The 12,549-nt window shown below is 35.3% G+C and overlaps 1 protein-coding gene and 1 long non-coding RNA gene across 2 annotated transcripts; one reads left to right on the forward strand and one right to left on the reverse strand.

Moving 5' to 3' along the window:
* tmsb1 (thymosin beta 1) lies at positions 1–4,369 on the forward strand. Its single transcript, XM_060884791.1, has 3 exons — positions 1–154; positions 2,232–2,341; positions 3,902–4,369. The coding sequence occupies exons 2-3, from the start codon at positions 2,242–2,244 to the stop codon at positions 3,940–3,942; spliced, it is 141 nt and encodes a 46-aa protein (XP_060740774.1). The 5' UTR covers positions 1–154; positions 2,232–2,241; the 3' UTR covers positions 3,943–4,369.
* Positions 4,370–5,055: 686 nt separating this feature from the next.
* Positions 5,056–9,911, reverse strand: LOC132855657 (uncharacterized). The gene is made up of 3 exons (XR_009649358.1): positions 9,733–9,911; positions 8,248–8,321; positions 5,056–7,757 (listed from the first exon to the last, which is right to left on the reverse strand). It is a non-coding gene; the product is annotated as an uncharacterized LOC132855657 (long non-coding RNA).
* Positions 9,912–12,549: the final 2,638 nt, after the last annotated feature.

Raw genomic sequence — 12,549 nt, forward strand, 5'->3', positions numbered from 1 at the left:
GGGAGGTTCGTTTGACCAATAAGAGTGAGGGGTTTAGCAGCGCGCTCGCGCAGACCGGGGCGTGATTTCCTACTTAAACCGCTAGTCATAGGATTACACGCGCACACAGACACACAGCTTCATAGGTGTACTAACGGCGCGAGGACAGCTTCAGGTAAGCAGTACTGTGTGTATTATTCCTATATAACTCATATATGAAATAGAATTCTAATGCAGACGGTTCAGTTTGTAACGTTTAAGGTGAGATATCATTTGCAAGGGTGCAATTAAATATAGCTCACATCAGATTTACAAGATTAGTTTAATAAATATATATATAATTAGTTTAACTTAACTAGGAGTAATTAATGATGCATATAAATATTTTACACAAAACTGCTTGTGGGTTAAAAGTGAAGTTAAATCACTGTTTTTCAGTGCCACCTAGTGGGCTAAGAGCCAGGATACACCTGCATTTTCACCTCCTTTAGTACCATCAGTATCACTTCTTCATCTGGCTGCCTTTAATGCATATTGTGTTAATACTCGCTTAATGAACGTTATATGTAGTGAATAAAGAAAGCACATCCACTTCTTCGACGCGTTCACGCTGTAGATTGTGTTACTTTGTGTTCATTGCGCAATAGCAGGGCGTAAACTGTGCACTGACACACAGAGATGTGTTATTATAACCATGGGGTGATTAAATACATCAGTGCCTTATGGTGCATGCTGTAGTGGTGCAGGTGTAGTGGAAAAATGACTCAAATATACAGTTACAGTTACAAAAGATACAGTTTTTGTGTTGCTCTTGTTGCAGTATTTATACTAGATACATAGACCCAAATAACAGGTGAGCAGTAATTGCAGTGTTATATGTGTTTTAGTGTCATTTTTTGTTGTTGTTGCACAGATAAAGTGATGGATGTAAGTCATATGTGCATCATATTTTTCATACTTTTCCATCCCTTTTGCTCAGGTAAAATTCCAGTTAGAGGTATGTCATGTGATTTGTCTGTGAACTTGACAACAGTTCAATGTACTTTTTGGGTGGAGTACAGTTTTTAAAGCAGATCAGCAACCTCTACATGCAGCGAAGGCAACTCAAGCCTCCTTAATTATAGTGCAAGTGGACAAATGTGTTTCTTATTATGTTTACCTTAGGCCCGCTTGTCTTTAAAAAGCACACTCAACCCTTTGTGTGTGTGCTTGTGTGTGTGTTTTCCACACCCACATCTTGTGCAATGGCACCTGTAGATAAGGAACTCTGTCAGTAACACTGTTGTACTTTCCTAAAGAGTGCAGATAGAAACACTGGATTTGCATCAAGCTGATATGCAACAGATCTGCACAGACTTAAAACAGTGGGCTTTTTGTAATGCGCAACACTGTGTGGGCTGAGCTGAGCTGTCACATGAGCACTGATGAAACAAGGGACATTCTGAAATCCTCAAGACAGATTCAGCATGGCGTTGGCATTTATTTGAGAAAGGCGTTAAAATCTTTGTTCAAGCATTTCTAATCCTTGACTATGATAGTACAATTCACAGTAACTGGTGATCACACCAATGTTTATTTTGTACCAACTGCCTGTTAATGTTTTAAAAACAACCAAAATGATGTAAAGACGTTACAAATCCCTTTAGCAATGTCTTGTTCTGTTTTTGTAACCTCTTGTGAAAATCTTCAGTTTTTTTTAGTTCTCTATTCTCAACAGTTTGCAACTGTACAAAAAGACTGTTGTATTTTTTTCAACAGGCTTCTCTTCCACTGATAAGAGAAAGTTCATTTCATGGGTGGGGTTTGACGACATGTCCAGACAACAGAAAGAGGCATTAGTTAAGGGCGTGTAGTAACAGGAAGAAGGAATGACCTGGTCTACAGGACAAGCCTGCTTAGGAGCTGTAACAAGAATAAAAAATCTGTTACACATTTGCTACTTGCATCAGCAGGTTTCCATTTTTGCAAAGAGTTTCTTAATAAATTGTTTAATGACCATCCTTAAATAGATGTATGGAACTATGAAAGCTCATTAATGTTAAATTAATAGATAACAACCTGCAGAAATTGAACAGCTAATTTCACACCATGTAAAATGTGAGAGAATGTATTTTACTACAATTTTTCTTCATCACAGTCTTGTCACTTATTCGGTCATAGTTTGTCTACAGTCATACAAGTGGCTTGGATTTACCTCACAGTTTCTCCGGTTTGATTTAAAAGATTCACATCAACTCATCTCTTTCCAACAGAACATCCAAAATGAGTGACCACCCAATCAAGCAGGAGGTGCAGAACTTCGACAAGAGGTGTCTAAAAAAGACCAACACTGCAGAGAAAAACACTCTTCCAACAAAGGAGGGTAAGCAAAACTGGAAGCTTTCATTTAGCTTCCACTCTTCCCCCAGGTTCAAGCAAATGCCAACCATGCTCACATTCACCTTCTGTGTTAAGTGACATTAGGAAACAGAAACAACAGATTGTAAGAGCAGATATGTGATGTATATTGCTCTCGGACAGAATCGGAGGAAATGGTGGAAATGGATGTTTGTCCTTACTTCACCTGTAGCCTAATACACTGCCAAGTAAAGGATCCAAAGTATAGAAAGGCATGTCCTTTTATTGTGTGAACATGAAACATCTCTTCAATCTCCAAGCCAGCAGAAAATCCTGCCAAATATTTACAGATACAGATTCAGTCTAGCTCTTTATAATGTTCCTGTTGCATGGTGCATCATTTTATTACTGTAATTTTGCGGTAATAATGATTTAATTATTAATTTAAAACACTGAATAATATCATTTAGTTATTATTAACTTATTAACTTATTTCCTCTGAATTTCCCAGACAGAGGAAATATTGTAACATGGACTAACATGTAACATTGAGTAGGTTTATACTATTATTACTATTATTATTGCTGTCGGTCTCCAGAATAACAAGGGCAGAAGTGTGCTGATGTGTGCAGAGGGATCTTTATCATAGCTGTAGGCCTTTTGTACACCACAAACCACATTTCCTTGTTCAGAGTTTGTGCAAGTTAATGTACAAGTAAGTTTATAGCATCTGATTACACACAATACAGGAAAAACCAGGACTGGCCTGGGATATTTTTGTATGTATTATACAACTAAATTCAAACATCAGCACGAATACTAGAGTTTGTCTTCAGTTAGTGATGATCAGCTTATGAGCAGTTTATCTCAAAATGCTTTGATAAGGACAATGAAGCAAAGAATGTACTTTGTTTATAAAAAAAAACAAAAAAAAAACAAAAAAAAAAAACAGACAGAATGAGCATTTTTGTTTGTTTTTGGGGTTTTATTCATGAAAGTGAAGTGAAGATCCCAACTTAGCTTTGATTTAATTTGTCCAGCAATTATTATAAAATGAACAACAGTTATTAGTGTTTAGTAATTTTGTCATATAATCCTTTGTCTATCCTGAGGAAGCCAAAATTGATGCAAGTGTCACATTACAGTATTTACATCTGATACATGGAACTAGGCCAAAAACTAGTAAATGAATCAACAGTGAGCTGTGAGGACTGAAGTAGCTAATACTCCGAACACCTACAGACACCAGTGGATAAAGTCTTCCTTGATTTATTCGAAATGTTATTGAATCTGTATTTTTAAAATCTGGAATCTTTTTTAATCTTGCAATAATAGTAGTAAAACATAGTAGTAATAATAAATAAATAATAAAGAGCAATAAATGTAACCTCAAGGTCATCAGTAAACTCAGAATATAATAGCATTGCAAAAGAAAAAATCATATCATTATAATTATCTTAAATAAATTATTTGATCGTGGTAACTGATATTTCCTTTAAGCGACATTGCCACTTTATTATCTGTTTTTTATAACATTCGTTGCATCACCTTTATTCTTACATGCACTTCCCTTTTTCTTTAACAGACATTGAACAAGAAAAGAAGGCTACCGAGGCTGGAAAATGAAGCCTGCCTGCCATGATTCTTCTTGTATCTTTATCTAACATCCCCACCCTTTTCCCGTCTCCATTTTAGTACATTTTCCTCAATCACCCATTCCTGCACTCCAAAATCATGTTAAAATCATATCACAGTCTCTTCATAGTGCCATAGGCAGAGAGATATACAGCTGAAGAGGCAGATAAGTGGTAAAAATCCTGTATAATTGCACCTATGCATATTTTTAAATGTTTCTTCTATTTTGCATTCTGAGAGTGGAAAAGGTGGCATTGGAGCAGCTGTGCAATCAAACACAAGCTTATAATGTCTTATCATCAGTCAGTAACTCTGTCATCTATGCCATGCCTCTGTATCTGCTAACATTCTTTATGAATTATCCAGTAAAGGACATGTAAAAATATTTTTGTTTAAAATAAATGATGTTTAAAACATACATTGTAGCAGTGTTTTTTCATTGCAGTTTACAGTTGTGCTCAAAAGTTTGCATACCCTGAAAGACATTGCTAAACATTGTCATTTATTTGGAAAATGACTGATTTTTGTTTGCACCCTCCTGCACTGTTTTGTCTTTGTCCTGCACTGTCTTTCTGTCTTTTTGTCTTGTCTTGTCTTGCACTGTTTGCACCAGGTTGCACAGATGTACTTTATGTGGCTAGGACTACTTACTAAGTCCGTAGCTCTGTCCTTGTTTTATGTTTTTATGTAGCACCATGGTCCTGGAGAAACGTTGTCTCATTTCACTGCAACAGCTACAGTACTGTATACTGCATATGGTTAAAATTACAATAAAAGCTTCTTGACTTCTTGATAATGCAAAATATTTGTTTATTATTTAAGGATAGTGGTCACATGAAGTCATTAATTATCACAGAGTTGTTTGACTCCTTTTTAAAACCTAATGTTAACTGAAACCAAGGTTGACCCTCCAATGGCTACAGCAGAAAAAGGTGAAGGTTCTGGAGTGGCCATCACAGTCTCCTAACCTCAATATCATCGAGACACTTTGGGGAGATCTCAAATGTTCAGTTTGTGCAAGACAACCAAAAATACTAACAGGAACTGGAGGCATTTTGACAAGAAGAATGGGCAGCTATACCACTTGAGAGAATTAAGGACCTCATGCACAATTATTACAAAAGGTATGCAAACATTTTAACAGGGATTATTTCCTTATTTTACATATTAACTTGAGTCCTATAAGAAATAATATAAATTTGTTTTGTCTTCTCACTCATGTTTTCTGTAAAAAATGATACACAACTTGCAAATTCTCCCAAGGAATGCAAACCTTTGAGCACAACTCTATATGATTGTGTTTATAATATTCTTTGCATTTTCTTAACTATGATCATGAATATCATTCATTCAATTCAACTTCAGTCGCTGCCTTCAGGTAGAGTCAGGGTAGTACACCCTCGATACACCCTTACCATGCACTCATCACAGTAACACAATTATCCACACCTAGTGGCAGCTTAGCATAGAAAAAAAACTGCTGGCTCATATGCAACACACAGTAAAGTCTCATGGTGTGGTATTATAGATATGCATTTTAGTTACATGAAGAAACAATAACCTAACCCAATAATTACTAATTATTCTCTTCCACATTTCCACTAACTGAAGATTATAGTGCAAACATGTTAGACATGTTAGACTGGAGTCTACAGAGAATACTGTTGCAAGTTGTCTGACTAATAATTTGCTAATGATTAGGTTTAGCTATAATGCTTTGTGCAGTTGAAACACTACCTAACTGATATGCTTATTACACTTGCATGTTTGTGGCATTCATTCTCAATCCATCAATGACAATTATTAATATTTAAAAGTAACTGCAAGCTACTAAATCTTCAATAGAACATTTTTCGTAGTTTGCTTCGAATGTTACATCCACAGAATCATGTAGCATGAAAATTTAAATTTCAAAAAGGCCATCCACCTCTTCCTGATTAATAGACTTTTGGATATTAACAGTATTGAAATAATTTGATAAAAGTGGCATTTCCTACTGCTGTGTATAGATGAGTAAAAACACCAGAAATGCTTACAGTGAGAATCGACTTATTCTTTAATTCATCATGCAAGGTTACCTTTTCTAACCAGCACTCAAAACAATTTACACACATATTGCCTTCTATTTATTATTCTTAGAGCAAATCAGAAAAATGATTTTCTTTGTCAAATGCTTCCAAAAGGTTAAAGGGGATGAGGACAGGTGACAGCTTGGACAGAATGGTTAGGATAGTTAGTTGATTATAAACAATGGATTCAAGAACTTTAAAAAGAAAAGAGAGAAATGATACCAGTCTGTAGAGGGATACAGAGCAGGTTTCTTCAGGATTCTTTATGTCAAGGAGAAAGAATTCAGAAGAGTCAGAAGGTAAGAAGACTTAAGCTTGACAGAGGAGAGGTTGAAATCACCAAGGACATGAAGTCTCCTCAGGGACCAGCAGGGCAGTAGATGTTGATGATCAAGAGGTTGATTGGAGAGGTAACTGAAACTGCATGGCATTCAAAAGATGAGATAGTTAGATGAGACAAGGGGAGAGGTGTGAAACACCATTTCCATGACAACAGCAGACCTGTATCACCACCCCTGCCTGTTTCTTATGGTTAGTGAGAGAAAATATAGGCAGAGGATAGGGCAGCCAGTGTAGCTATGCTTTGTGGGGATTCAGTCACTGATCTCCATTATTTTAAACCACTGTCAATCACTAATCACTAATCACTATTCCTAATGGCCAACCACTGATCACTGATGCATATTTTAACACTGTAAGTACATTTCCTGTATTCCTAAAGCGATCATAGAACACATTTGCACTGGCATCTTATCACACTAAACTGAATTTATTTGACCAATATTAAGCATAATAATAAAACAATATTAAGTTTTATGATGTTACTGCTTTACATCCTGCATGTACTTTCCATCAGCTCTGCTACAATACATAACATGTCTGTGAAAATGTGAAAAGTTTCCAGGGGTTAAGATGCTTAAGTCCCACACTGTGAGTATTCTTTTTTGTTGGTCATTATATCATCACACTATTAAGAGGACTGATAAGAGTCTGGCCCACACCTTCTTTTCATACATCGTTATTCAGAAGGTGTGGCTAGAGCAAACTTTGAACTGAAGCAGTGTTTTTTTCAGCACACAAGAAGATTTCTAGAGACCACATGAAGACTTGAAGCAAAATACTTTTTGAAAAGTAAATCCTACATAATAATCCTACAACTTCTACATAATTCTTGCACCATTAATTAATGCTCGATAATAATAATAATAATAATAATAATAATAATAATAATAATAATAATAATCTATATTTATACATAAAATTTTACTTCCAGTGTTGTACTTGACATTCTGTAAAATAGCAATTTACAATCAATTGTTGAACTGTTGAGATGAATTTACAGAATTAATAAAATGCTATGAAAAGATATAAAAAAGAGGATTAAAATATACATAAAGTTTTACAATGGCTATTTAAATTCACAAATTAAAATCTGAGTAAAATTTGAAGACGTTGTTGAATACCAATTGCCCTCAGTTTTTATGTTTATATTAAATCATATTTTAAGTCAAATCTGAAAGTCATGCAGTACACATTTTCTTTTTGCAAACCCTTCTGAACACGTCTCAACAAGAATGACTTAACATTCCTACCAATACGGATGCTTGTGTGCATGTTCAAATAACCTCAAGTTGCTTTGTGAAAGTCTTATATCAAACCAAATGTGTCAATTTGATTAGAACATTTGGCTTAGCCTGGAGGAAGATCTTGAGGAGAATTCCGTAGGGAGATCAGCAACTGCAAACACAAATATATCTGTGGGTGATGAAGAATGCAGTCAGACCATTGCACCACTAAGAATGTCTCCCAGCACTTGACTTGCTTGAGCATGGCAACAGGGCTTGTTTTTGCACGTAGGCTGCCTTCAGAGCTGAAGGACAATTGAACTCGAACTGAGGACAACACAAACCATGAGGCACTAACTCATACTATTCCTTATATAGTATATGTATGAACTATATACTATTTGTTTGAAAGTATTTCTGAACTGTAGTTAAAAGTTAAATGAATAATGTGTTTAGTTTAATGTCTTTTTTAGGCATAAGCATTCACCATTGAGCTCATACACAATCTTTTTGAAATACAACTTTCATTCATGGTCTTTTTTTTGCTACATGCTCAGCTCATTGTCATCTTCATGTTCATCATTATTGTGACTCAAACAACGCTCTGAATAAAGTTAATAAAATTCCATTCCTGCCTTTAGTGAGGTTATTTGAAGCCGTACCTCTACAGAAAGACAGACGAAGAAGCCTGAAGTGTGCAGATGTACCAGATGTCTCATTACTAAAGCCACAGGACCTTTACAAAACACACAGTGCAATACAAATGCCTAGACACGAAGACATATGACATGAGACATATAAGATATAAAATCAAATATCTATCATTCCATTCTGTATATATGTTATTCTAGAATACTAGCTATTATGGCAACTGCAATATTCTCAGATTAATATATGACCATTAAATCATTTGCGTGGGGAAAAGGTGTTAACTTTTTAAATGGATGAGTTGGAATAAATTATATTTATTTACAGTTTACTCCTTTTTATAAACTGAATGTTGGTGTGAATTTTGGGCCACACCCAGGCCTGAACACATTGCAACATCTGATTGTGTTTGGAGCGTGGATACCTCTTCTTCGGCATATTGTCTTCTAAGCTTGTGGTTTAGGTGTGTAAATCATGTGGTCATAAAAAGGATCTAGTTTCTTGCTCAGATAGTATCAGAACAGCTCCATGCAAATACTTAGACTAAGACTACTTTTAAATCTATTACGATTCAACTGTAGGAAACAACTCTATATTCTTGTGCAATGATCCACAGGGTTTTGTTTTAACTCTGAAATGGATTTATATGATATCATTGGGTGTAAAGACAAAGTCCATGAATCACCATAACGAGTTTTGCCAGAGCTATGGTTTTCTCATGGAATTAGGCTTCGTTACTTCTGTGGGATGTATTTTTTTATTCCTGTGCTACGGGTTTGAGGTTGGGAATTTCACAATGTTCAAGTGTTTACAAGCCATTTTGTATTGTATTGAATTGGAAAGTGTTTGTTGTACTCTGTAAATTTGTTTACTTATTTTCATAAGGCCATATCACAGTTGGTGTAAAAACGTGATTACCTGATTATTAACATAGGTAACAATTATCTTAATTAAGGCAAATAATCTGACTTTTTTTTTTAAATACTAAAATATACAGTGGGTCTAGATGCTTATGATTGTGTTATAAATGCTGAATGCAGGCATTCTTGGCATCACAGGCATTACCCTATGGTTTTATTCAAATATGATCACAAGAACCTTGTGACCAAAATAAAAGTAAACATTGTGTGCTGAATTTATATGTAGTGCAAGTTGAAGAGGAAGTGTTTGGCATTTCTATTTTTCTCTGAACAAACCACTATTCAAATGTTTTTTGGGGTTTCTATAAATTTAATATGCCAGAAAATTCCCGCCAAACTCATTTATCCGAAATTAGACATAATTTCGGATAAATTAGTTTGGCATGCATTTTCTGGCATATTAAATGTTTTCACAAGGAAACATCTGTAAAGCAAGTCCTGAGTAGGAGGCTTTTTACCTGCTACAACCTGTTAACACTTGCCCATGAAGAAAACAAAGCCCAGATTTGATCTGAGCCATATAAAGTATCATAGGATCATTGCACAATGTGAAGAAAGTACAGATTTTCTTTAAGGTACCTTTATATCTGAGTCTTTCCATAATCGTAATTCCTGGTGTTGTGGTCATGAAGCAGCCATAATCAGGACACTTATAAACAGCCTGTTTATTGTTGAAATAGAAGCAGACTTGCTTTCTGTTTCTCACTGAAAGACACTATGACCTTGCTTAGCTGTGCAGCAATCTTGCTGCTGTTCATTAGAAACTTTCTACTACACAGCCAATACACCGTAGCGCTTTGGCCAAAGTACACTAAAGTTGTTGTAGCATTCTTTGGCTCACTTAACTACACTGCGTGCTTGCCAACTTCCTCTTGCTTATCTGGAGACGCTGGTAAAATGATTAATATTAACATTGAGTCTGTGCCTAAAGAAAAAGCCAAACTGGTCTAGAAAGCTTACAATAAGAATGAAAACTGCAGCATAAACATGGCTGTGCATGAAGGTGTGTACCATTGTCAGTATGTATGGAAGTGGAACTTATCGTAAATTATTATTATCAGAGTTATTTTTGGTTGTCGGGTTTAAACTCATATGCTGACATTCAAGAGAAGCTGGCAAGGTTTCTGAAACATGGTGAAGAAACTCACATGCACAGACACGAGAAAGCTAAACACATTCGCATGCAACCCTTTACATTCCAAGACAATAGGCTCATGTACATTTAGTGGAGCTGTTTTTAACGCTTTACAGGTTTACAGGCATGCTGTGGATACATCATTTTTATTGAAAATGAAAACTTTTCTCCAGAATTTTCCATACTTACTTTATAATACAAATATATTTTCTCAGATAGCCTTTATGAATGACTTTGCCAAAAGAAGAGCTATTGAAATAAATTATTCTCATGGCTGAATCAGGAAACTGTTGCAAGGTTACAATGGACTTTAGCAGGAAACACAGTAAGCACATCACACACCACACTGTTGCCAAACTGGGAGCATTTTGCTAAAAAGTGTTACTCTCCTATATACCCTATATAAAGGGACATCTTTTATACTCACTAAAATCTCTTTTTTTCAGCATCCTTTGGCCTCTATTTCAAATTTTACTTCCCTTTTTTGCACATTAAATGCTGCCACTAATGAAAGTAATGGTATGATGTAATGTGATTCAATCCTTCCAACACAAACATCCCACCCACAATAAGACTTTTGTTTATATGTTTTTTAGTACTGCATTCTAACTGAAACTGGATTATTTACTGCCATCTCCTGGATACATTTAGATATTTCTCAGACAAGTTCAGGTACCCAGCATGTTGCTTGCATTTTTGCATATTGAACATCTCTTATCATCTCAGCTTGGATCATCACTTAAAACAGTAAAACCCTGTCACTGTCTATCCCTTCTCCTTTTCCCCCTTCACTAACAACCAAGCTGTATTGGATAATCAGCCTCTGCATCATTCTCTGCACATGTTGTAATCTTTACTTGGCTATACAGGTTTTTTGTTTCCCTGTTTACTTTCATTAGTGGCAGTATTTAGTGTGAGAAAAAGAGAAGAAAATATTTAATGCTGAAAAAGAGATACTTGGGAGAGCCTAGTGTAAGGACTGTTTAGTGACTATAAAAGATGTCCCTTTATATAAAGTATATACATGAATTAACACTTTTTATCAAAATATAGTTACAAAACATTATTCTACATGATTTATCAGTTTGTCAACAGTGTGACATGTGATGTGCTTGCTGTGTTCATCCTAGCTGGTCTTCCTGGATTTTCCAGTATCTCACTCCATGCTGATTTGCCACCACTGGCATTTGTCTACAATATAAAATAAAAAATGCCAAAATATCAGTGTTAAAAATCCCACATTGCACTGTCCATCCAATTATCCACAACTATTGCTGGGTTTGACCTGCTCCTAAAGGAATTCTGACCTAACCAACACACCCCACAGTTATATTCACTAAACAACATTATAATTATAAATGTTGGTCATATAAACTACTTTGATGCTTCAGGTGGCAGTGAAGACCCATCTCTTCATTAAGCAACTAAATAAACACTAATCATGCATTAAAAAACAAAAAACAAACAAAAAAACGCACATATTACTTATTTACTGATTTACCTGTACTGAATGAACATCCTTTAAGGAATAGTCTTGGATCCAATACCTGTACTGAATGAACTTCCTTGAACATCCTTGAAGAAATGGTCTTGGATTCAGTATCTGCAATAAATCCTATTGCTTCTGTCACTTCTGTCACTGAACTGCACTAGGAATATCAATTTGTTTCTAACCTTGTCAAGTCAAGTCAAGAAGATTTTGCTGTCATTTCAACAATATAAAGCTGGTGCAGTACACAGTGAAATGAAACAATGTTCCTCCATGACCATAGTGCTACAGTGGTGTGAAAAAGTGTTTGCCCCTTCCTGATTTTTTTTTTGCACATTTGTCACATTTTACAGTTTCAGTTCATCAAACAAATGTAAATATTAGTCAAAGATAACACAAATAAACCCACCATGCAGTTTTTAAATGAAGGTTTTTATTCTTAAGAGAAAACAAAATCCAAACCCACATGGCCCTGTGTGAAAAAGTGTTTGCCCCTTAAAACATCACTTAACTGTGGTTTATCACAGGGCCATGAAGGTTTGGATTTTGTTTTCTCTTAAGAATATAAACCTTCATTTAAAAACTGCATGTTGTGTTTTCTTGTGTTATCTTTGACTAATATTTAAATTTGTTTGATGATCTGAAACATTAAAGTGTGACAAACATGCAAAAAAATAAAAAATCCAGAAGGGGCAAAGACTTTTTCACACCACTGTGTATAAAACACAGGAGCTAAAGGACTAAGTACATAAACATAGTTCTACAACTTCTA

Source organism: Tachysurus vachellii, chromosome 13 (assembly GCF_030014155.1).
Source record: "Tachysurus vachellii isolate PV-2020 chromosome 13, HZAU_Pvac_v1, whole genome shotgun sequence".
Lineage (NCBI taxonomy): Eukaryota > Metazoa > Chordata > Actinopteri > Siluriformes > Bagridae > Tachysurus > Tachysurus vachellii.

Excerpts from the sequence above, each read along its gene's own strand:
- tmsb1 (XM_060884791.1), top strand. The coding sequence starts at position 2,242 with ATGAGTGACCACCCAATCAAGCAGGAGGTGCAGAACTTCGACAAGAGG. Across the intron at positions 2,342-3,901 it reads CACTCTTCCAACAAAGGAGG|ACATTGAACAAGAAAAGAAG; the intron begins GTAAGCAAAACT and ends TTTCTTTAACAG.